Raw genomic sequence first — 26454 nt, 5'->3', positions numbered from 1 at the left:
ATATATATATATATATATATATATATATATATATACAGTATATATATATATGTATTTTTTTTTGGTACGTTAATATTTATTTTACAGTTTATTATGTCTGGATATATTTTGTTTTATTTTATACAGCTTGCCATTTACAGCCTGGAAATCACACTTTAGATATTCCCAGATATTTCCAAGACTTTGGGAACACTGTATATAACATAACTATATCTAATATCTATAAAACTATAAATGGCATTTTAAAAGACACAAGCACACATTTCAAGAATTGAAATAAGGAAATTAATTTATAATAAACTTATTTGGACGCTCAGTGGCTGTATTGGAGAGCAGCCTTCATCTCACATAGGGGTCAAGTACAATGAGGAAATATTGATCATGTCTAATGTTAACAGATAGTTGCATACTTGTTTTATTTGATAGGCTTTATTGCTACTGTTCTGGCCTGTGATTCCTCTCACTTGAGTGCTTATATTTATTCTCATTCTCATCATTTGACGCGACGCTGCTGACGATTATTTCTCAAACAGCTGGAGAATAAATGAAGAAACCTGTTTTTGCATTCAAGATATGCTTTGATGTGTTGTAGCATAAACAAAAGTCTTGTTTGTTCATTTTAATAAGCATCTGTCGAACAGCAGTGAGGATTTTTATTGCTGTTCAACAATGAACGAGGCTCTAGATTTGAAAACAAACAAACCTTCATGTGTGTTTTGTTAAAGTGTTATGATGGTTTTTTAATTAGCCTCTAGGCTCTCGGATCCATCAAAGATCTAATGTTTTTGATTTTTACCCTCTGTAATGTAATGTTGTGTTGTAGCATAATTCTGTAAGTGATCCAGACACTAGGAGGGTCTAGACTAGACTCTGTTATGGTTGTTTCTAATCACTTCCCCACATCTATCATCTGCCCTGCTTTAACTCTACATACACACTCATGTCCTGACCTGCATGTGGATCGTCTCTATAACATCTCTGTTTAAAGCAGAACTGCGGATGAGCATGCAGATTTATTACCTGTACCTGTATTTATTACATATACAATCTGGAATATGTTGTATGATGAAGACTGTTAAACTCTAACTGTGTGTTTGGGAGTAAAGGTACAGTGTTTTTCCACAGGTGGAGAAGCAGCGCGCTGATTTGAGCCGTGAACTGGATGATCTGACAGACAAACTGGAGGAAGCAGGAGGAGCCACGGCCTCTCAGGTATAAAAACACTGGTTATGATTGTTTATAGCCACATTAATGGAGCAACTGAACACATATTTAAATTAAATCTAATTTAATTGCATATTCTTTGTAATTACATGCTTCAGATACACTCTCCAGTTTATCTGAATTTTTTTTTATCTCTAAAGGCAGATATTGGATTTCATAATCAAATAAAATGTAATTTATTTCACTTATGAGAATATGAAAGGGACATTTGTTTTATGCACTGCTGTTCAAAAGCTTGTGGTCAGTGTGAATTTTTTTATTTTTTTTGAAAAGTCTATTCTGCTGACTAAGGCTGCATTTATTTGATCAAAAATACAGTACAAACTGGAAAAATCGTGAAATATTATTACAATTTAAAATAGCTGTTTTCTGTGTGAATATACTGTCAAATGTAATTTATTCCTGTGATCAAAGCGGACTTTTTTTAGCATCATTACTCCAGTCTTCAGTGCCACATGATCTTTCAGAAATCATTCTGATATTGCTGCTCAACAAACATTTCTGATTATTATCAATGTTGAAAACTGCTTCATATTTTTGTGAAATCCATGATACATTTTATTTTTCAGGATTCTTTGATGAATAGAAAGTTCAAAACAACAGCATTTATTTGAAATAGTCTTTTGTAACATTAGAAATGTTTTTACTGTCACTTTTGATCAATTTAGTGCATTCTTGATGAACAAAGGTATTCATTTCTTAATCTTACTGACCTCAAACTTTTGAACGATAGTGTAAAACATGCAATGGCACATTTTTGTGTTGTAGATGGAGATGAATAAGAAGCGCGAGCTGGAGCTGCAGCGTCTCCGGCGGGAGCTGGAGGAGTCGTCGGTGCAGGCGGAGGCGGTGGCCGCAGCACTGAGGAAGCGTCACAGTGATGCTCTGTCGGAGCTGGGAGAACAGTGCGAGAGCCTGCAGAGAACCAGAGCCAAACTGGAGAAAGAGAAACAGAGTCTGAGGCTGGAGGTGGACGATCTGGCGGCTTCGCTGGACACGCTGCAGAAAGCCAAGGTCAGTTCTGAACACGCTCAGTCCCTCAGGAGAGCATTTACTGCTGCAGATGTAGAGGCGTTCAGACTCTCCTGATGCTCTGAGCACCAAAAAACACATTAAAAGACCTTTATGAGAACTTATCTTGGCAAGTTGCACTGTTTTACTGGTTTTAAAGGGGTTTTGGGATATGTCAGCTCAGCTGTTAAACCAGATGCACCAGCTTGGCCTGGCTGGAAGACTATTTTAAAGGAATAGTTCAGCCAAAAAATTTTAATTAGCTGAAAATGTGCTCACCCTCAGGCCATCCAAGATGTAGATGAATTTGTTTCTTCATCAAATTTGGAGAAATGTAGCATTGCATCACTTGCTCACCAATCCAATGCATGCTCTGCAGTGAATGGGTGCCGTCAGAATGAGAGTCCAAACAGCTGATAAAAACATCCCAATAATCCACACCACTCCAGTCCATCAGTTAATGTCTTGTGAAACCAAAAGCTGCGTGTTTGTAAGAAACAAATCCATCATTAAGACATTTTTAACTAAAATATGAGTCCATAATAACGCTTCCTCAAGTGAAAAGGTCCATCTCCTGTTGTCTCTCACATCAAAATCCACCTATACATTGGTTTAGAGCTGCTTTGGCTTGTAAATGGTGCTTGATCTGTGCAGATTTCTCTCCTGATTCAGACCAGACAACCTTTTCAATGGAGGAAGTGTTATTATGGATTATGGACTCATGTTTTAGTTAAAAACATCTGAATGATGGATTCGTTTCTTACAAACGCACAATTTATGGACTGGAGTGGTGTGGATTATTGTGATGTTTTTATCAGCTGTTTGGACTCTCATTCTGACGGCACCCATTCACTGCAGAGCATCCATTGCTGAGCAAGTGATGCAATGTTACATTTCTTCAAATCTGTTTTGGTTCAGATTTTGTTTTTTGTGCTACAGAAATAAATGTCTACCGCGATTTTTTTCCGTGAATCATTGCTGTAGAATCGGTTTGATCTCGTCTCAGGCCTTTCATTAGGTTTGTGAGACATGAGCAGGTAAACCGTGGATGACCTGCTGAGCCACTGATCAAAGCTAATGTCATGTTGTATGATCATGTGTAACATCAGGCATCGACTGACACTCAGATGAGAAAACTAGAGGAGCTGCTCTGTGACGCCAACACTAGGAATGAAGACCTGCAGAAAACTGTGAACGAGGTTACAGCAGCCAAGAACAGACTCACAGGTGACTGATGAAGAGCTCACACTAATACCAGAGTCACACTACGCTTCAAAAGTTTGGTTTGATGCATTAAATTGATCAAAAGTGACCGTTTAGATTTCAAACAAATGCTGTTCTTTTTGAGCTTTCTGTACATCAAAGAATCCTGAAAAATGTTATGTTTCCACAAAAATATGAAGCAGCACAACTGTTTTCAATATTGGTAATAATCAGACCTGTTTCTTGAGCAGCTAATCAGAATATTAGAATGATTTCTGAAGATCATGTGACACTGAAGACTGGAGTAATGATGCTGAATATTCAGCTTTGATCACAGGAATAAATTACAGTTTAACATTTATTTACATAGAAAACTGTTATTTTGAATTGTAATAATATTTTAAAAATTTTACTCTATTTTTCATCAAATAAATGCAGCCTTGGTAAGCAGAAGATACTTAATTTAAAACATTTAAAATATATATAGAATTTTTTTGTATAATTGCATCCTTATATCTTGTATTTGCAACTTCATGTCTGTCAATTATGACTATTTCTTTTAATTATGGCTTAATATCTTGCACTTGCGCTTGCAACTTTATATATAATGTAATTCTGTTTTAAACTCTATTATATCTCAGAATTTTTTACACCATTTTTGTATGTATTTTAATTTATATTTTCAGCACAATTGATTTGCAATTGCTAGTCAGAAGCAGATGATTTTAGGGAGAGGGGACATTCTCATTCTGATTTGATTGGATAACAATTTGGACACGCCCCTGAGTGCAAGATGAGTCATCAACATTTTCACAAAGTATAAAGACTTTTGTACAGAATGTAGACAGGAAGTGAAGTGAGTTGACTATTGGCTCAGACAAGGCTCCAAATTTTATGTTTAAAAATACCTTTCAAATCTGCTTTGTCCACATTTAGTGTAGCCTCAGAGGAAATACACATAAAGTAAAGCCACAAACCACTCCAGATTTGATTTCATGGTCTGTTTAATCTGGTTTAAACGGTTGATAACTGGATTTACACATTTCATGTTTTACATGTTTTACAAGTATTCAAACTTGCCTTTGCAGCTGAAAACAATGAGCTGACGAGGCAGATGGAGGAGATGGAGAACAAGGGCAGCCACCTGAGCCGATCGAAAGCCCTGCTGATATCCCAACATGAGGAACTCAAGAAACAGTTTGATGAGGAGGTCAAGGTGTGTGCGGTTAACCAGTCGAACTTGTTTTCCAGTGATGTTTGTGAGTGTTTGTGTCATGGTTCGGCCTGTCGTCGTCAGGCCAAAGCGCTGCTGGGCAGCAGTCTGTCTGCGCTGCGGCAGGAGTGTGACATGCTGAAGGAGCAGCTGGAGGAGGAGCAGGAGAGCAAACAGGAGCTGCAGCGCCTCATCTCCAAACTCAACAGTGACGTCACGCACTGGAGGAGCCGCCATGAGGCTGATGCCATCCAGCACAGCGACGAGCTGGAAGAAGCCAAGTATGCATTAATGGTGTAAACATACATTTTGAGTAGGACATTACTGCGGGGACGTTCTTTGTTGTTCCTGTAACAAAGAAACAGAATGGTCCAGGGATACAAGGGTAATATAGATTTAGATAAAAAAAGGTTTGCTGGGAGTGCCAGAATGTTGTGATTATATATCAATATGGGTGTAAAATAAATAATGAAAAAATATTAAAAAAACGGAATACTGAATTAAAAACAAAACAACTGCTTGCGTGTAAATGAACACAGTGCCGCCCTTCGGTTTGAAACCCATAGTGCATATATTTATTTAATTAAATCAGAACATTTGCAATTTGATAATTGCAATAAGTCATATCATGAATCGTGCAGCCCTAGAATAGGATTGGACGTTCAGAACATTAAATCTGATTTAGAATGATCTGGACTTGGAAATCCCATGTTTTGCTATCCAGGCGCAGGTAATCCATGTTACGTTCATGCTGGTTTTCAAAGCCACATTGGATTGGATTGCTCTGATCCAGATACACACTCTTCCAGATTACCAAACACAGGGTACCAGCTCTAATGAATTAGCATGGGTTAATTAAAGTGTTTCAGTATACAGTACAATCATCCCCTTCCATTTTCAATTTCATCTGATGCACAACAAATCAATAAAAACAATAAAATATTTGGTCACACTTTATTTTAAGGTCCAATTCTTGCTATTAACTATAACTTTTGCCTCAATAAACTCCTAATTTACTGCTTATTAATAGTTAGTAATGTAGTTGTTTAGGTATTGGGATTAGGGATGTAGAATATGGTCATGCAGAATATGTGCTTTATAAGCACTAATAAACAGCCAATATGTTAATAATAGGCATGCTAATAAGCAACTAGTTAATAGTGAGAATTGGTCCCTATACTAAAGTGTTGCCAGATATTCATGCAATAAGGGATGCAGTTATTATACAGTAAACCACTTTTGACTGGTTCCTCTCTGATGATTGTGTCGTTCTAATTAACATACAGTGATAAATAACAGTTCAAATTAATTAAATATAATATTTTTGTTTGATATTGACAGGTTTTTAGGAACAAAATCTAATTTTTACTATACTGAAAGGCTTAATAGATATCCTACTTCTATCTTTATCTGCTTTATTATTGTAACGGTTAAACAAATCAAGCGCAAACTATAACTGTGCATATATACACTACATGAAATCCACTCTGAATTTGCTCTTCTGCTGGGATTTGCTGAATCAAATTTATCCCAATATAAAATGTTTTGAACAACACATGCTGAATGTTTGCTCCAGATCAAAACCAAAAAATCCAGTTTCTTTTGAACGACACATTTTTTAAGATTTGATCCAATCCAGTAGCCGAAATCCAGTCAAATTTCTTTTGAACATCCGGGCCCAGACTGTTCTTCCGTAGATGATGTTAAGTTCACCAGCAGAGTGTGTGCGTAATGAGTGTCCATTGCAGGAAGAAGCTGTTGGCTCGTCTGCAGGAGGCCGAGGAGGCGGCGGAGGCCACACAGGCCAAGTGCTCCAGTCTGGAGAAAACCAAGCAGAGACTGCAGGGAGAGGTGGAGGAGCTGTGTGTGGATCTGGAGAAGGTATGAGCCCTTCACAGATGATGGGCTCACACATAAGACACACGTCACACATAAATATGAAACCTACTGACACGTCAGTGCAATCTAAGCAGTGCCATATTTACAAAAGCCCTCCAGAAATAAAAGCATCTTACTGCTATTGAATGAATTTTTCATTCAGCCGAGGCAACTACAGATTTCTTGTACAGCTAATTTACAATTAGTAATGCTATAAATTGTCTAAATATATAATTTTGTTAGCCGTTTTTATAAATGAACTATGCTATATTTGTTCTAAAAATACAATCACCTTATAAATCAAAGATATCTGGGATATAGTTTTTCAAGAATGGCGACAATTTGACGTTTCTTTGTGTTTGTGACTCAAAAGGTCCTGTAAAATACTGTATGTAGTTGTTTTTTCTTATGGTGTAGTTACTACGGTTGGGTATTGAGAGAAAATTCACAATTAGATTCGATTTCAATTTCGATTCACAAGCTTGAGATTCGGTTATCATGAAACATAAATTTTATTTCAAGAAAAAAACTAATGCTATAAACTACACAATAAACCCTGTAAGCTAGCTAACTATCAAGTTTATGGTCATTAAATGTATTTTCTGAGGTAAATGTGATGTTACGTGACATTGTTGAAAACTGATTGATCGATTACATGATTCATGATTCATTTCAGTCAGTTGTTCTTTTTCCTCTGATGTTCATTCATGTTTATTTGCTGCTGTAACTATTAGTAAAGAGGAAGAGAGGATCGCTTCATTAGGCCATCTGTCACCACACATTAAAGAGCAGTTTATTGCTTGTATTTCATAATAGAATTGACAGTATAAAAGCTGTTTTAAATCAAAAGTAACAAAGCATTTATTGTATGGGAGGCACCTCAAATAATGAATTACAATTGAGAAACATATTTTCAGAGCAGCTACCACCAGCCAGAACCGGTTGGGCATCCTACTCGAACACAACAATAGCTGGTCTTTCATGACACACCAGCTGTTAACTGGTCTTATGAATATCAGGAGCAGTGTTTCCCACAGACGCATATATGCAAATTCATTCTCTGCCAGCAGGAGGCGCTTAGAGCGGGAGAAATAGAGGTTTCCCCGGTAAGGGCTGTACACAAAGCAGCGCTCCGCTCACAAACGCTGCTTTATCAGACATTACATGCAAGATGAAATGAAAATGACATCCAACATTTTCTGAAGACAGTCGGTTTCCTTCAGAAATACAGTGATATAAAGACACCCGCACCGGGTTTCAATTTTGAAACGTGCATGTTTATTCAACGAAGTGAGAGCCTTTTGGAAAATCTATTTGTGGCGGTCAGTTTTGATATTGTGAGGGGCCGCCACAAATAAATCAATGTATGGGAAACACTGCAGGAGGTTTTGACAAGCAATTCTGCACAGCCAGGCAGCGGACTGCTGGTAATGACTGTTCCTCCTGCAGGCGAACAATGTGGCTGCAGTGCTGGATAAGAAGCAGCGGATGCTGGACAAGCAGCTGAGCGACTGGAGGCAGAAGTGTGAGGAGCTGCTGTCGGAGGTGGAGAGCTGTCAGAAGGAGAGCAGACAACACGCCGCAGAGCTCTTCAAGCTCAAAACCACCTATGAGGAGTCCGTGGAGCAGAGCGAGGCTCTCCGCAGGGAAAACAAGGCCTTACAGGGTAGCGCTGACACGTCTGTCACCGTCACATCATCATTCTGGATATCTGTTTATTTCAAACCTTTTGTGAAGATGCATGTGTGATGGCCTGTAAAAACATGACAGAACTCATATAAACACAGATTACAGTCGAACTGAGCCAGCGTGATGTGGGACCGTCAGTCTCCATCTGTCATCATAAGCTTGGTTTGAATGGCTGCGGTTTTCAGACCGTAATTAGCTGAGGAAGGCAGTCCAACAGAAACAAGCTGACTCAATAATGGACGGAGAGAATGATGCTCTCCTAAAATACTAAATAAACTGTACCTCTGTATCATTGTGTGGTGTTTGATCGGTCTGTGTTGTGTTACAGAGGAGATCGCGGATCTTACCGACCAGCTGTCAGATGGTGGGAAGAGCGTCCATGAGCTTCAGAAAATGAAGAAGAAAATCGAGATGGAGAAAGAAGAGCTGCAGGCATCGCTGGAGGAGTCAGAGGCGGCATTAGAGGTCTGGAGAAATACTCTTTTCTTGATGATTACGCTATAAACAGAGGTAAATCTCACCAAAACTGTTATCACTGTAATACTAGTACATATCCTACTGGAGTCAGTAAGATTTTACGTATTGAAGAAATTCATAGTTTTACACATCAAGGATGAATTCAATGGATCAGAAGTGAATGGAAAGACATTTAGAATGTTTCAAATAAATGCTGTTCTTTTGAACTTTGTTTATCAAAGAATCCTGAAAAATAAAACGAATCCCAGTTTCCTGATTTTCAAACTGTTTTCAACATTGATAATAATCAGAAATGTTTCTTGAGCAGCAAATCAGCATATTATACTGATTTCTGAAGATCATGTGACACTGAAGACTGGAGGAATGATGCTGAAAATTCAGCTTGGATCACAGAAAAAAAATTACATTTTACAATATATTCACATAGAAAACAGCTATTTTAAATTGTAATAATATTTTACCGTTTTTAATCTCTTTTTTATTATCACATAAATTCAGCCTTGGTGAACAGAAGAGACTTCTTTCAGTTTATGATCAAATTAGCATTCGTAAAGTACAAATTCATTTATTTTTAAAAGACAAAATAATTGTATTCAAATATAATTTCCTATTTATTTATATTCATTTTTTGGTGAAAAGTATTCCAGACATGCTTCATTTTAATCAGAAAGACTGATTTCAACTGACTAGGTGTTCAGAAACACTAGTATGAACTAAAGAGCAAATGATCTAAGAGTAAAGAGCAGAAGCCAAATAAAACAGCACAATGAATTATTGAATCACCAGGATGTGTACCAATGAGTCTCCTGAGTGAAAATGCCGAGGCTTGTCGTGTTTTTACTCGAGAAGTGTTCACCTTCTGGCTCAGGTTTGAGATGCCAGTTGATGATAAATGGAGCTGCTGTAAGGCTGTATTCTTTTCAAATGATGTCATGACGTGGCCGCTGACCCCGTGACCTCCGCTTGTGTGGTCTGACGGCCGTCTAGCTGACAGCGCTGATGGATGATGTTCATGCAGATGGAGGAGCGCTGCTTTACACTTACAGGCGTTTGTGTTTTTCCAGAGGAACTCATTCAGAAACTCTTGATATGTTCATTATCCACTTGAAGCTGTAGATTTGAATGCGTGGAGGAATTTATTCATTATATTGACTTTTTTGTCATTTTTAACCTCTTAAAGTATAGGCAGTGGCTAAGAGGAATTATTGTAGCAATATTGCTGAGAAACAATTCTGCGATCTCTTTTTGACTTGATTAAAATGTGCAGCATATGAAATGTAATTGGCAACAGTGAAATGATCATAGTTTTTGCTGACTACATTGTAGACTTAAATCAATTTGCATACCGGATTTTTATTGTATTTATGCTTTTATTTGCATTAGCCTGAACAAAACTGAAGAAAAAAAACCTTTAGAAATGTAAAAACAAGTTCATTAATTTCAAAAATTCTCTAAAAACATTAAATATTAGATCAAATTAGCACAGAATCAGCTTTGCATTGCTGCCTGCAAATTTTCTCGTGAAAAGTGCAAAAAGCGTGTGTTTCTGAAAGTTCTGAAAGTGAGTTTTGTGCCATCTAGTGCTTCAGAGAGGAATCAGATGTGTTGTCTGTGTGTGTTTCTGTAGGCCGAGGAGACGAAGGTTCTGCGCCTTCAGCTGGAAGTGTCTCAGGCTAAAGCAGACATGGAGCGCAGACTGCAGGAGAAAGAAGAGGAGTTTGAGGCCACCAGGTTTGATCAGCGCCTCCTAGTTCTGACAACATGATATATCGCTGAGCCTCTTTGGAGAAATGCCTCTGATGAAACATCTTCTGCTTTGAATCAGTGTTGTCCTAGTTGCATTTCAGTCTTTTAACTCTTCTGTTTTTCCACCTTGTCCTTTATTTCCTGCTTCTATCTAACATGGGATAACTGCTATGGTAAGTAACTTTATCTGGCTTCTTCTGGTTCCTGTAATATTGTGAATTTCTTCCAAATCTGTCAGCTTCTATATCTTTGCTTGCACAGTATTCTGAGTGTGATTCATTGGGGGAAAAGGAGAAAACTATTTCATATTATAAACAACAACACAGACTAAACTTTTTATAGGTATATTATATTATATATAAATATACAGTATATTATATAATATTGTTAATGTGAATTCTTTGGGCCATGATATTCATACAGTGGGAATCTGATATCATGACAGCCAGTGTTTTTATATTTTAATAAAAATGTGGAGCAGCAACTTGAAACCTACCGTGTGTTTTCTATTTTTGATTTGACAGAATTCAAGGCCTCCTACAGAATTCCATTTTTGCATCTTAAACCAGCCTGAAATATTTTGCTGGTCTTAGCTGGTTTAGGTTGGTCTCCCAGCCTGATCATTTTGGTACCCAGCTTGTTTAGCTGGTTGGTTAGTTCTCAATTCAGCTCAGTTCAGTTCAATTCAAAAGCAGCTTCACAAAAAATGTTACATTTCTCAAAGTTCTAAAAACCTGAAGTCCAGACTGGGAGACCAAGACCACCAAGCCAGCTTAGACTGGTTTAAAATATGATGTAATCGGTTATTCTTGTAAAGAGAAACATTTCCAAACCGTCTAGTTCAAGTATGAGATGTTTTGTTGGTTTCAGGAAGAGTCACCAGAGGGCGCTGGAGTCTCTGCAGGCCAGTCTGGATGTGGAGGTGAAGGCGCGCACGGAGGCGGCCCGGCTCAAGAAGAAGATGGAGAGCGATGTGAATGAGCTGGAGGTGCAGGTGGACCAGCTGAACAAGAACAACGCAGAGCTGATGAAGAGCGTGAAGAAGCTGCAGCAGCAGATCAAGGTGCGGCTCTCGTTCACGCAGGAGAACATGCTGCTGTATGTGTGGTACATGCTCTGTGTGTCTCCTGCAGGAGCTCCAGGCTCAGCTGGAGGAGGAGGCACGCGTGCAGGAGGAGCTGAGGGAGGAGCAGATGCTGCTGGAGCGCCGCTGCACTCTGCTGGTCACTGAGGGCGAGGAGAGCCGCGCTGCGCTGGAGGTGACCGAGAGGGTGCGCAAGAGCCTGGAGACGGAGCTGCACGAGACCGCAGAGAAATACAACACACTCGACAGCCAGGTGCTGATCCACAGCACTCTACAACACACTACACTCATCAGAACCTTCATTAAAAGCTTGTCAATTATTTTACATAATGCTTATCAGGTCATTAGTTGATGCTTCGTCTCAGAATCGTTATTTCTTCTCCACGGATCCCTTGCAGTACATTCACAAACTCTCAGTCAGAAACGAACAAGGCCAAAGTTAACTAAAACTAAAACTAAAACTAAAAAAAAAAAGTCACTTGAAATAAAATAAACATGAACTAAAATAAGATAAAATATTAAAAAACTTATTTTATTTCAGGTAGTTTGCCAAGGCACCATTTCACATTTTCATTTAGTTTAATTTATACTGAAATAAAAGTGAATACAACTATACAGACATCTTCAAAAATGATTAAAAATGACAAAAACACACAACAAAATTACTCTTAACTAAAATTAAAATGAACATAGAGAAACTGAAGCGTTTGGGAATAATTCAACCAAACACATCCGATTTGAGATGAATCTTTGTATTTTTGTTTTTACATAATTCAATGTTTTTTTGTTTTTTTTTACAGAACTCTACTTCTGCTGTGCCTCAGTCCATTTTATTTATTTTTTTAAGAATTATAGCAGTAGAAACACAGGTCATTTATAATTTTTTTTTATATGCAAATGATGTCCAACATTTCTCATTTTCATTTAGTTTAACTTGACTAAAATAACTAAAAGTGCAACTGAAAAAAAAAACAGTAAAAAAAAATCTAATTCAAAATATTAACTTTTTTTTAAAGAATTATAGTAGTACAAGAAACAGATCATTTAAATATGCAAATGACGCCCTTTTATTTTGTCATGCTGCTAATGTGCAACTATCTGCTGTTTGAAGTGAACAGAGCTGTTCTGTGCTCTCAGTTCCAGAGTGTGTCCAGCGGGAAGCGGAAGCTGGAAGTGGATGTTCAGCAGCTGATGCAGGAGCACGAGGAGCTGCAGACTGAGCTCAGATCAGCCAACGACAAGGCCAAGAAATCTGCATGTGAGGTACAGACACACACTCGCACACACACAGCGCTGAGAGAAAGGCCTGATGGTGTTGAGTGTGACGCTGTGCTGGCGGTCTGCAGACGGCGCGTGTGCTGGAGGAGCTGCGTGTGGAGCAGGAGCACATCATGCATCTGGAGCGCGTCAAGAAGAGCCTGGAGCTCCAGATGAAGGACATGAGCGGCAGACTGGAGGAAGCTGAGCAGATGACCATGAAGGGAGGGAAGAAGATCATTCAGAAGCTGGAGGGGCGGGTAAACATCATTAACCAGATGAGCAGGGCTGGGCCATAAATATTAGCACTTATGATATCATACGATATTGATATTGATGACAATATTCATTTAGCATTATTGGGGAAGGAAATGCTTTCCACATGTTTGTTAGAGCTTGAGAATTACGGTAAGGTACCTTTCATTTAGGGCCCCATGAAACTAGTTTTATGTTTTTCATTTAATTTATTTATTTGGATTCTGTGTTTTATGATTTGAAATTGGCAAACCAAGTTATACTTATAAGATTCATTATGACTAATTAATTATGATTAAGTTAAAGATATGAAATAAAAAGTCAAAATAATGACATGCTAAGTCATATTTATGAGCTAAAATGTCATAATTATAACATAAATGTTATGGTTATGAAATAAAGTCAAAATAATGACACCCTAAGTCATTTATGAGATGAACATGTTATAATGTCATAATGATGACCAAGACATTTATATGAAGAAACGTTATTTTTTACACACTGTACTGTCAAAATAGACATACTAAGTTATGAGATCAAACATTGACATTGTGACAGAAGTTATAGTTATGAAATAAAAAGTCAAAATTATGACATACTGTGACAAAGTCATTTATATGTTGAAAAGTCATAAATTAAAGTCAAAGTTTTTCATAATTATGAGATTCAAAGTCAAACTTGTCATTACGTTAATAACTTATGAAGTCATAATTGATATACGAAGTCATAATTATGACATAAAATACATTTTTGAATTATGACTTAACTCTTAATTTCAACTTTGTATCTTATGACTTACTGTGTCATAATTTCAACTTTGTATGTCATATAATCATTATGATTTGCCAAAGCATGATTTTTTTTATGTGGCTAAATGAGCTTCCATGCATTTCCACATTTCAAACTGGATTAAGCTGTATTAAATTTGTTAACAATTTATATTTATATATATATATAGATGTATCAAATGTATAAAAATGCATTATGATTTAATACAAGTTTAATGCAAAAATAGTGTGTAATGAAATGAATTAATATGTCAAACATAATAATTAATTTACAACAAATTGCATTTATTACATTTTTTGTCAAATAAGGTGCTGCACATCAGAAGTGTGTACATTTAAACATGGACGATATGAATGATATTGCTTAAAATAATATTATTACTTTAAGAAGTGCATTTTAGTATACGCTAGTAATATATTTCTGTCATCTTTTATATTGTCGGTTTGTGGTGAAGAGCCAGTAAAAAATGTCCAGAGCTTCTCATCACTATTTGATCTCGTTTATCCAGCCCTGACCCTGAGTCTCTGGTCTCTGTTCTCTGGAAACGCTCAGGTGAAGGAGCTGGAGCTGGAGCTGGACAGCGAGCAGAAGAGACACGCTGAGACGGTGAAGAGCCTGCGTAAGAACGAGCGGCGTCTGAAGGAGCTGCTCTTCCAGTCCGAGGAGGACCAGAAGAACCAGCACCGCATGCAGGAGCTGGTGGAGAGACTCCAGATGAAGATGAAAGCCTACAAGAGACAAGTGGAGGAGGCGGTAGGACACTGCTGCTCTTAACCCGTGGGTTATGCTGGTTAGTGCTGGTTGAAACGCATTCGCTTCACTGCCAGTCAAACCAGCATGAAGCTGGTTCCTGCGCTAAAGTCAAGCAAAGCCAGAAGGACCAGCTGCAAACCAGCATAAACCAGCATGACATTTTAGGATTTTTATAAGGATTGTAACTCTCATAGATTTGACATTTTTATTTTCACAGAGGTTTGGACCCTGTCAAATTTACATTTAGGCCCACTAATGCACCTTTCTATGGAAGCCCATTTCTGCCACATAAGAATACAATGTCTGCTTTGGTAAATCATAATTATACTCATTATTATGAGAAAAAAAAGCCAGAAATTTGACATAAAAAATTAATAATCATAATTGACACAAGTCAAAATTGGCATGCTAAGTTATAATTATGAGATACGTCTTAATTATGACTTAAAAGTTGTAGTTATGAAATAAAAAGTCAAAATGATGACATACTAAGTTATAATTATGACAAAAACATATAACTAGGCTGCTTATGTTGAAGTGTTTGGGATGTGGCTTTTAATGATGAGACCTTTTTTGTAATCAGGCTCTCAAAAAGTATATAACAATTTGGATATAGATTTATCGGCCAACATATCGGTTATCGGCTTTCAAAAATAAAGAATAATCGGTTATCGGTATCGGCCAAAATTTTCATATCGGTGCATCCCTAATTAAAAGTCGAAATTGACAAAGTTATATTTATGAGATAAAGTCTCATGACAGAAGTTATAGTTATGAAATAAAAAGTCAAAATAATGACAGTCATTTATGAGATAAAAAGTCATAATTATGACAGTTATATGAAAACTCATAATTGACATGTCAAAATCAACATGTATGGTTATGAGATAAAATTCTTAATTGTGACAAATTGATAATTATGATATAAAAACTCAATATAATATTTATGAGATAAAAAGTCATACTGATGAAAAAGACATGAGCATTGTGACATGTTAAGCCATAATTATGACATACCTGTAAAAAAGTCACAGTTATAATAGAGATAAAAAGCCTTAATTGTGTTATGATTTATGTTATGAAATAACTCAATGACATGCAAAGTCATATATGAATATACAATCGAAATTATGGCAGTCATATTTATGAGATGAAAAATCAAAATGGATATTACGTCATAATTATGAAATAAATTCAAAATTGAGTCATTTTATATGATAAAAATCTTTGTGACAAGTATGACTTTTAACTCATATTAAAAACTCAATATAATATTTATGAGATAAAAAGTCATACTGATGAAAAAGACATGAGCATTGTGACATATTAAGCCATAATTATGACATACCTGTAAAAAAGTCACAGTTATAATAGAGATAAAAAGCCTTAATTGTGTTATGATTTATGTTATGAAATAACTCAATGACATGCAAAGTCATATATCAATATACAATCGAAATTATGGCAGTCATATTTATGAGATGAAAAATCAAAATGGATATTAAGTCATAATTATGAAATAAATTCAAAATTGAGTCATTTTATATGATAAAAATCTTTGTGACAAGTATGACTTTTAACTCATACTTTCGACTTTTTAAGTCATATAATCATAATCATTATGATTTGCCAAAGCTTATGTGGATGTCTTCAACATTTTAAGTAACGTAAATTAACAATAATTAATGTATTACGAAAAAACATGAGTTAACAATGAGCAATAGCATTTTTAAAAATTATATAATAGTGCAACACATAATGAATAATTAAAATGTAGTATAAGAAATTCAATTGTATATTGTATTATTTTATGTGTTTTATTATTGTAATGAATATGGCCTTTGGTGCTGATATGACAATGAAAAATGTAGAAAATGAATGCTTTATTTGTGAAGTGTGAAACTTCGTCAAGCTGTCAAACATATGATGTTTTATTAACAAAGTTCGGGAGGAGCACGTTCAGATAATTAATCTAATTAACACGAGAGGTGCACAATCAGTAATCAACACAACTGACAAGATAAGAGGTGTGTATATATACACACAGCAGACTTACTGTACCTCTTGACTTACAACTATTCCGAGCTCGGAGCCCTCGCCCTCGCTCTCAGACAGCACGCCAAATACGCATAACCTCTACTCCGTTTATTACATGTAAGTGTGAACTCGTGAAACAGCATGTATTTCTCTGATCTGCTGTTGTTGATGCACAGGAGGAGCAGGCGAATGTGAATCTGGCCAAGTACAGGAAGACAGTTCATGAGCTGGACGACGCAGAAGAGCGGGCCGACATCGCAGAGTCTGCGCTCACCAAGATCAGGACCAAGAACAGAGGCAGCTTCGGAAAAGGCTACTCATCAGTGAGTGTCTGTCAGGACAGATGTTACGCCATCCGTCTCCAGCAGAAGTCAGTAACACTCTGCTCATGTGTGTGTGTTTGACACAGGGTTACAGCACTCCCTATCCCAGCCTGGTGAGGTCGCCCAGCTCTGTGGGGTCAGAGGGCAGAGGTGAGAAGGTCACTGATGACGAGTCCATCAGCTCTCTCATTCCCACGTACTTGAATTCAATCAAGAAACTCATGATCGATTAGAATCAGAGATCTTTCAGTCTTCTGCATTCATCATATTTGTCTTAAAAAAATAACTGTAACCATATAAATCTTTTGATTACAACAAGTATCTATGTTCAGTATTATATTTGGTATCATCGGCATGACTTTACTATGAAGAAAAAAAAAGAAAAAAAAAAAAAGTAATTTTAGATTACACCTTTGTGCTAGTTTGATTTGGTAAAGATTGAGTGTTTTGTTTATTTTGTAATGTAGTCCAAGGAATAGTTCACCCCACAAATGACTGTATTCACCCTCAGGCCATGCATCAGATTTGGAGAAATGTAGCATTGCATCACTTGCTCAGCAATGGATGCTCTGCAGTGAATGGGTGCCGTCAGAATGAGAGTCCAAACAGCTGATAAAAACATCACAAAAGCTGCGTGTTTGTAAGAAACAAATCCGTCAAGACGTTTTTAAATCAAATGCAAGCCCGTAATCCATAATAGTGCTTCCTGCAGTGAAAAAATCCATCTCCTGTTGTCTCTCACATCAAAATCCACCCACATATTTGTTTAGAGCTGTTTTTGAGATTTCTCTCCTGATTCAGACCACTTTTTTAACTGATGGACTGGAGTTGTCTGGATTACTGTGATGTTTTTATCAGCTGTTTGGACTCTCGTTCTGACGGCACCCATTCACTGCAGAGCATCCATTGGTGAGCAAGTGATGCAATGCTACATTTCTCCAAATTTGATGAAGAAACAAACTCATCTACGTCTTGGATGACTTGAGGGTGCGCACATTTCCGACACATTCCTTTTAAATGAGGACAGCTTTAGTTTTATACAGTCAAATTAGAAATGCTTTGAATGGACATTCATTCAGTATATATTATTCCCTTGCTCCGTAGTGTCATGTTTGCATTAATTTTGTATTTATTGATGAAAGCTACATAAATAGTGCAAACGAATAAATCCTATTTAGTTAAACATTATTTTATGTCATTTATATTACAGAAAACATCATAAATGGATTATATTCAGCAGTTATTCTTCATTTACATCGTTGTATAACAGGGAGAGAATGAATTATTTGAACATGTACATCAGTAATGCAGATGCGTTAAATGCATAAGCTGGTACTGTCAGAAAAAAAAATAATAATGAAATCCAGTTTAAACATATTGATAATGAATTATTTGAACATGTACATCAGTAATGCAGATGCGTTAAATGCATAAGCTGGTACTGTCAGAAAAAAAAAAATGAAATCCAGTTTAAACATATTGAAGATCATTTAGGAAAAGTGTTAATTGATTTCATATAAAAATAAGCATTGTGCAGAATCATTTACATATATTATTTGTAGCTCTCTCACTATAGAGTAAATGGTTGGGGGAAACAATATTGGGCCCAAATAATGACTATTTGAGACCTCTGTATATTTGAACAAAAGACAGAAAATAAAACATCTTTACACATGTTTGTGTTCATTTCTTGAGTATGAAGTGATGTAAACCCTGAGTCCATGACGGCAGTGTGAGACTGAGCAGCTGTATTCATGTACAATATAATACCATATGTTTATGATTTTGCATTGAGTTGTATAATATCCTGCGTAAGCTGAAATCAACACTGACCCTCTTTACTTGCTGATCCATGTTTCTGGTCTTACATTATTCATACGTGGTATTCCAAAGGGCAAAAGTGTAATATTTTCAAAATGTAATGGGCTTCTCCGCCTGAATCAGATTCCCTTTCGGTGTTCATTTTGGTAAGTAACTCCCATTTCTCTTTATAATTCCTGACATTTGCATTTCTTTTTCTCACTGAATATCCTAATTTTACTCAGAAATAAATAACATTACGTAGTTAAATGGGTTCATGTCGACTTTAAAGAGACAGTTCACCCAAAACTGAAAATTCTGTCATTGTTTATAACCCTCAAGCTGTTCCAAAGAAGAAGAGTTTCTTCTGTTGTACATAAAAACAGTTGCCGGTATGGAACTAAAAATATGGAAATAAACAACTGTTTAGTTTCATTTTTTTTTTCCATATTATGGAAGTCAATGGCTACCGTCAACTGTTTAGTTCCATATTTTTTCCCCCATATTTAAAAGTCAATGGCTACCGTCAACTGTTTAGTTCCATATTTTTTCCCACATATTTAAAAGTCAATGGCTACCGTCAACTGTTTAGTTTAATTTTTTTTCTTCTCCATACTATGGAAGTCAATGGCTACCGTCAACTGTTTCGTTTCTTTTTTTTTTCTCCATACTATGGAAGTCAATGGCTCCCATCAACTGTTTAGTTCCATATCTTTCCCCCCATATTTAAAAGTCAATGGCTACCGTCAACTGTTTCGTTTCTTTTTTTTTTCTCCATACTATGGAAGTCAATGGCTCCCATCAACTGTTTAGTTCCATATCTTTCCCCCCATATCCCCATATATGGAAGTCAATGGCTCCCATCAACTGTTTAGTTCCATATCTTTCCCCCCATATTTAAAAGTCAATGGCTACCGTCAACTGTTTAGTTTAATTTTTTTTCTTCTCCATACTATGGAAGTCAATGGCTACCGTCAACTGTTTAGTTCCATATCTTTTCCCCCATATTTAAAAGTCAATGGCTACCATCAACTGTTTAGTTCCATATTTTTTCCCCCATATTTAAAAGTCAATGGCTACCATCAACGGTTTAGTTTCATTTTTTTCTCCCTTTTATGGAAGTCAATGGCTACCATCAACTGTTTAGTTTCTTTTTTTTCTCTCCATACTATGGAAGTCAATGGCTACCGTCAACTGTTTAGTTTCTTTTTTTTTTCTCCATGCTATGGAAGTCAATGGCTACCGTCAACTGTTTAGTTTCTTTTTTTCCCCCTCCATACTATGGAAGTCAATGGCTACCGTCAACGGTTTAGTTTCATTTTTTTTTCTCCATACTATGGAAGTCAATGGCTACCGTCAACTGTTTGGTTACCAACATCCTTCAAAAGATCTTCTTTTCTGCTCAACAGAAGAAAGAAGAAACTGAAACCAGTTTGGAACCACATGAAAGTGAAGTAAAGGATGACAAGAATTATCATTTTTGTGTGTACTGTCGCTTTAAGGCAAGCGAGAGCTTTGATTAGTCACAGAACTGAAATCAGTTGTAATAGTTGATGCAGCAGCAGCATTTACAGTATATATTAGTACTATTTCACATACATGAACTCGGTTCAATCAATGCAGAATCCTAATGGCATGATTGCATCAGTAGATACTGACAAACACTTCAGTTCTCCCGAGTGAAATCCTGCAGATGTTCACACACTCTCTGCCACACCTCGAGAGCTCTTTCAGTCAGATTCGTGGGAAGGTTATGGTATGTAACCTCAGTTCTCTCTCAACCTTCTGCTCGGTTTGAGTCATGATCGTTCTCCTGGTTTAGGCCTCAGAAGGGTTTTTGAGAGATCAAACCCATATTAGTTTCTCTTCAGCCAGTGCTGCGTTTCAGACGAGGGAACGAGGGCGAGTCTGATGCTCTCAGATGTCCATGTCCACCGGTCTCAGCTCGCCCGTCTTGTGTTCTTTGACCCACAGCTCTCGGTCTTTGGCGGGGTCCACGCTCCGCAAGAGTTTGTCCACCGGCTCTATGGTCTGGAGGTGAAACAGCAGGTTATCATTACTCATGATCTGCATCAGACTGTGCTATATGAGTGAGTGTGGATGAGGCTGTTTAACTCACGCTTTGGTTGAACATGTCGGTCTCGTGTCGTAGCGTTGTGTACTGACACAGATGCTGTCTGATCATCTCCACACGCTCCACCTCCAGACGCTCCAGCTCCTGTCAAGAACAAGACATATAGAGATTGTCTAGTTTATTTGAGTTTTTAAGAGAAAATGCTTAACTCAAAAAATGAGTTTTATTGCATGCTTTTCTTGCATCTGAGTTTCCCAGAATTGGAGTGTCCTACATCACACAAATTCTCCATTCTTGTACAAATTAATTTAGTAACAGTTTAATAAATGCTTCAGAGATGAAAAACTAAAACTCATCATTGCAATCTGTCATTTGACTATATTAAGCAGTTAGAAGTGGCATTATCTGAAGAACTGGTGTCTGTGAAAGCTCGGTCAATCTCTCACCAGACTGCTGGTCACCATCTCCTCAAACCACTTGGACTGGGACTGATTGTAGAGATCAACACATCGCATCAGATCATCACCTGAAGATACAGATGCGGGACTCATACATCATCATGGCTCTAACTCATGCTTTACATTTGAAATCATCAGCATGGGCTAATACGTTTCCCAGGTTGAGAGGTTTTCACTGACCGGCCTGCGTGGATTTCCTGCGCGCTTTCTTGATGTCCTCCTCGATCTTACTGCTCAGTTTGATCTCCAGCTGCTGGGTTTTTAACTCCAGATCCTTCTGCCGGTCTGCAAGCGATTTCCGTGCCTGATGAAGAACATGAGAATATGAGAGACGAGATGAGCATGATGTGTTTTGTTTTGGGTGTTCAGAAGCATCTGCTGTTGCATGTTGAGATCCAGATGCTGCTGAATAAATCTGTTCTCTCTGTACAGTGATGTGAACAATTAAGGAAAAGATGTATATTTACTAATTCTTTTCTGATTATAAATGAACTCTAATAATTCAAATCCTTATAACAATAGCATATTAAAATTGAGACAATTCAAATCACTTGTTCTTTACATTACGCTCTTTCTTAAAGGGACAGTTCAACCTAAAATAAAAATGCTGCCAATTGACAAAGTCCAATTTGCAAAGACCCGCCCTCCTTAGTTACTGTTGCTATCCCCAACAAACAATGCCGCTCTCACACTACACGTCATGTTCTCACCAAGCGGCAACCTCCCGGTCTCAATTCAGTCAATCTTTTTTACCCCGTTTTAACATGGTTTTCTATGCAGACCGGAGAGCAAGCTTGCTGCGAACAGTCAATTACTTACACGCATGTCTTTCTATATTTGCACGTGTGCTTATATTCAAACTTGGCATTGATGTGACTGATCACAAAACATGCGAGAACCAGCGCCGTTTTCTATGTGAATGTGTAAATAATGACCGTTTGTATTGAGTGCGCTGTCCCTTTAAAAGACGGCAAATTGTTTTGTTCCCTGTTGGCCAGATCAGTAAATGCTCTATGAGAAGGTCATTGGTCTGAAGGGCATGAGATTATATATAGAAACCCAATGGGCTCCAGAGACGAAAAATGGTCCACTTCTTCAGAAAATATGCGGGACTTTTATTAACGCATGAGAAAAATCCCTGTAACTTTAGAAGATGCTAAATGTGAAGACTAAATACGGCCACATATTCATGACACATGAGATGAATCATGTTTTGCGGTCAGTACCTTCTCCACGGCGGCGTTTCGGCCGGTCAGCTGCTTCCTGAGATCCGCCATGTGATGGTCGAACTTCTTCATGTCCTTTTTGAAGTTTTCCCGGAATATCAGCAGAGGCTTTTCCACTTCACTCTGAAGCTGAAGCACATCAGAGACAGACCGAGTATTTTACTTTAGAAAGCTGCGAGAAACTAAAGCCAAAAGTGAAAAAGACCCTCCTACATCATGTCTTTTTATTGCTTGGGTGTTAAGAGATGCATATACGTGTATATGTAGAGTGTAACCTCTGCTCTCATATTCTTCAGAGAGCCGGAACATCAGCACAGAGCACATTCCTCCAGACCAGCTGTGCGTTTCGACCGGCTCAGAATGAATCCTACAGGCTTTAAATGCAGTCCTGCATCTTTCTGTTGCAGCATCTCACCTTGGAGGAGAACTTGAGATGAACTTCTGCTTCATCTGCCAGGCTTTTCTTCAGCTGAGCCCAAGCTTCTCCAAGCGTGCTGAGAGAAGATGACAAGGGACAATATATTTAATAAAATATAAACATGATCAAATATGCATTAAATTAAATATATATATATATATATATATATATATATGAATAAATATTTTTTTTTAATAAATGTAAAAAACATATTTTGAATAAAATATATACAATTTTTTTAATAAAATGTAATGCAATTTATATTAAATATAGATTTTTTTAAAATATATATATATGATTTTTTATAACTCTTCTTGCTCTTTTTCTTCTCTTCTCTCTGTTTGGATATGAATGCTGCAGTCATGAGTGTTGAGCTGATCAGACTCGACCGCCTCATTCCTGAGATGTTTCGGATGTTTAGACTGAGCCGTTCTGAGGCCTTTCCGTTCGGACTGACGCACTGATTCATAGGAGCACTTTCAATAAAAGACGTGGGAGGAATTTAACAATCTAAACTTTAGCTGAGTCAAATCCACAAGGCTGAATATCAATACTTTTCTTTATATATATATATATATATATATATATATATATTAATAAATATTATTTTTTAATAAATGTAAAAAACATATTTTGAATAAAATATATACAATTTTTTTTATAAAATGTAATGCAATTTATATTAAATATAGATTTTTTAAAAATATATATATATGATTTTTTATAACTCTTCTTGCTCTTTTCCTTCTCTTCTCTCTGTTTGGATATGAATGCTGCAGTCATGAGTGTTGAGCTGATCAGACTCGACCGCCTCATTCCTGAGATGTTTCGGATGTTTAGACTGAGCCGTTCTGAGGCCTTTCCGTTCGGACTGACGCACTGATTCATAGGAGCACTTTCAATAAAAGACGTGGGAGGAATTTAACAATCTAAACTTTAGCTGAGTCAAATCCACAAGGCTGAATATCAATACTTTTCTTTCTCACTGTTGGTAAGGGAAGATAATTCTGTACGAATCCATAAAAATACATCTGATGATTCATTTCTTATCAGACATCAGATTCCAACCTGAACCTCTGGTCTGAACCTGCTTCTGTTTACTGAGAGAGGTGGGCAATGCATTTAGCTATATTATACATAAATATAATTTTCAGTATTTTGACTTTTTCATTGAACATATATCTTTATATGCCTCATTCCTGAGATGTTTCGGATGTTTAGACTGAGCCGTTCTGAGGCCTTTCCGTTCGGACTGACGCACTGATTCATAGGAGCACTTTCAATAAAAGACGTGGGAGGAATTTAACAATCTAAACTTTAGCTGAGTCAAATCCACAAGGCTGAATATCAATACTTTTCTTTCTCACTGTTGGTAAGGGAAGATAATTCTGTACGAATCCATAAAAATACATCTGATGATTCATTTCTTATCAGACATCAGATTCCAACCTGAACCTCTGGTCTGAACCTGCTTCTGTTTACTGAGAGAGGGGGTACTATGAAGTCATTATATTATACATAAATATAATTTTCAGTATTTTGACTTTTTCATTGAACATATATCTTTATATTATTTACTTTTCTTTTGCTCAGCAGGGCTGCATTTGTTGATCAAAAATATAGTACAAATTGTGAAATATTATTGCAATTTAAAATAAGAGTTTTCTATGTGAATATATGTTAAAACTTTATTTATTGCTGTGATCAAAGCTGTATTTTCAGCATCATTACTCCAGTCTTCAGTGTCACAAGATTCTTAAAAAAATATTCTAATATGCTGATTTGCTGCTCAACAAACATTTCTGATATATTATTATCATTGTTGAAAACCGTTGTGCTGCTAAATATTTTTGTGGAAACTGAGATACATTTTACTTTTCAGGATTCACAGATGAATAGAAAGTTCAAAAGGACAGCATTTATTTGAAATTGAAATCATTTGTAACATTATAAATGCCTTTACTGGCACTTTTGATCAACTTAATGCATACTTGATGCATAAAGCTTTTTTTTTTTTATTGGACCCCAAACCTTTGAACAGTAGTGTATATGATGTATATGCAGCATACAGCACTAACGGCACATGATCAGCTCCAGAGGCCAGTCATACAATGGCAAAAATGCAAAGCCAAAAGGTCACGACCTGCAATTCTGCAACAATGATTTCTGCACGGCAGCAACACAAGCCGTGAATTTAGGAATAAACAATCGGTTGTGAGCGCAGACGTAGGAGCCGGACAAAAAAAACAACAATGGCCATTACAAGCGACGACACAGCGGGGGCTGAGAGTCAGAAGAATGGCGGGATTGTGCCGTCTGTCTGTGGGACGGTGGGCGGCGCTCGCTGACACGCTTCGCATTGTATATGAAACAATTAGCCTTCTCTACCAGACTGATGTGCTGCTGAAAAAAAAATCACTGGCAGTTGTGCTGATCCCAAACACTGAAAGAGTACAGCAGCTGACGGTGATTTACAAAAAAACATGCACACTTGATAGTGAGGATGTGTGACACTGAAAGTGATAGTTCACCCAAAAATGAACATTTGATGAAAATGTGCACACCCTCAGGCCATCCAAGATGTAGATGAGTTTGTTTCTTCATCAGATTTGGAGAAATGTAGCATTGCATCACTTGCTCCCCAATGGATCCTCTGCAGTGAATGGGTGCCGTCAGAATGAGAGTCCAAACAGCTGATAAAAACATCACAGTAATCCACACCACTCCAGTCCATCAGTTAATGTCTTGAGAAGACAAAAGCTGTGTGTTTGTAAGAAACAAATCCAGCATTAAGATGTTTTTAACATCAAACTGTTGCTTCTGGGTAAAATATCAGTCCATAATCCATAATAACGCTTCCTCCAGTGAAGTCATCTGGTCTGAATCAGGAGAGAAATCTGCACAGATCAAGCACCGTTTATAAGCTAAAACAGCTCCAAACAAATATGTGGCTGGATTTTGATGTGAGAGACAACAGGAGATGGACTTTTTCACTGGAGGAAGCGTTATTATGGAGTTGTATTTTAGTTAAAAAATGTCTTAATGCTGGATTTGTTTCTTTGAAACACACAGCTTTTGGCTTCACAAGACATTAACTGATGGACTGGAGTGCTGTGGATTACTTGTGGATTTTTGTGATGTTTTTATCAGCTGTTTGGACTCTCATTCTGACGGCACCCATTCACTGCAGAGCATCCATTGCTGAGCAAATGATGCAATGTTACATTTCTCCAAATCTGATGAAGAAACAAACTCATCTACATCTTGGATGACCTGAGGGTGAGCACAATTTCATTTTTGGGTGAACTATGCCTTTAAGAGCACAATAGTCAGTTTATAAATCATTATATTTGTCTGAAGGTCACTGCATGAGATTCTGAGTTTGTAAGGAGAACAGAGGGTGTATTATTCCACGTCTTGTTTTCCTCCGAACGCTAGGTGACGTACCCTTCCTCCTGCGCCGCCAGCGGGATCTGCGAGAGCTTCGACAGGTTCTTGGCGTATTCCTCCTCGATCCTTATCCTGTCCAAATAAATAAA

At 37.2% G+C, this 26454-nt stretch overlaps 2 protein-coding genes across 2 annotated transcripts in view; one reads left to right on the top strand and one right to left on the bottom strand.

Moving 5' to 3' along the window:
* The window catches only part of LOC107556464 (myosin-16), a 22664-nt gene extending 5220 nt beyond the window's left edge, over positions 1-17444 (top strand). The window contains exons 3-18 of the mRNA XM_016239592.1: positions 1126-1212; positions 1993-2238; positions 3345-3462; positions 4527-4654; positions 4736-4932; positions 6400-6532; positions 7979-8195; positions 8547-8683; positions 10323-10426; positions 11312-11504; positions 11575-11778; positions 12663-12788; positions 12872-13042; positions 14379-14579; positions 16793-16939; positions 17026-17444. Of these exons, the coding sequence (XP_016095078.1) occupies positions 1126-1212; positions 1993-2238; positions 3345-3462; positions 4527-4654; positions 4736-4932; positions 6400-6532; positions 7979-8195; positions 8547-8683; positions 10323-10426; positions 11312-11504; positions 11575-11778; positions 12663-12788; positions 12872-13042; positions 14379-14579; positions 16793-16939; positions 17026-17172 (2556 nt within the window). The 3' untranslated portion in view covers positions 17173-17444. The remainder of the gene's footprint in view (positions 1-1125; positions 1213-1992; positions 2239-3344; positions 3463-4526; positions 4655-4735; positions 4933-6399; positions 6533-7978; positions 8196-8546; positions 8684-10322; positions 10427-11311; positions 11505-11574; positions 11779-12662; positions 12789-12871; positions 13043-14378; positions 14580-16792; positions 16940-17025) is intronic.
* A 2651-nt stretch (positions 17445-20095) lies between these two features.
* gas7b (growth arrest-specific 7b) overlaps positions 20096-26454 on the bottom strand; it is a 39596-nt gene continuing 33237 nt past the window's right edge. The window contains exons 8-14 of the mRNA XM_016239593.1: positions 26363-26437; positions 22913-22991; positions 22498-22626; positions 21452-21575; positions 21260-21339; positions 20859-20957; positions 20096-20770 (exon numbers count right to left, since the gene is read on the bottom strand). Coding sequence (XP_016095079.1) covers positions 20657-20770; positions 20859-20957; positions 21260-21339; positions 21452-21575; positions 22498-22626; positions 22913-22991; positions 26363-26437 — 700 coding nt within the window. The 3' untranslated portion in view covers positions 20096-20656. The remainder of the gene's footprint in view (positions 20771-20858; positions 20958-21259; positions 21340-21451; positions 21576-22497; positions 22627-22912; positions 22992-26362; positions 26438-26454) is intronic.

Source organism: Sinocyclocheilus grahami, unplaced genomic scaffold (assembly GCF_001515645.1).
Source record: "Sinocyclocheilus grahami isolate Dianchi unplaced genomic scaffold, SAMN03320097.WGS_v1.1 scaffold569.1, whole genome shotgun sequence".
Taxonomy (NCBI): Eukaryota; Metazoa; Chordata; class Actinopteri; order Cypriniformes; family Cyprinidae; genus Sinocyclocheilus; species Sinocyclocheilus grahami.
This window is presented reverse-complemented; position numbering and strand designations above follow the sequence as displayed.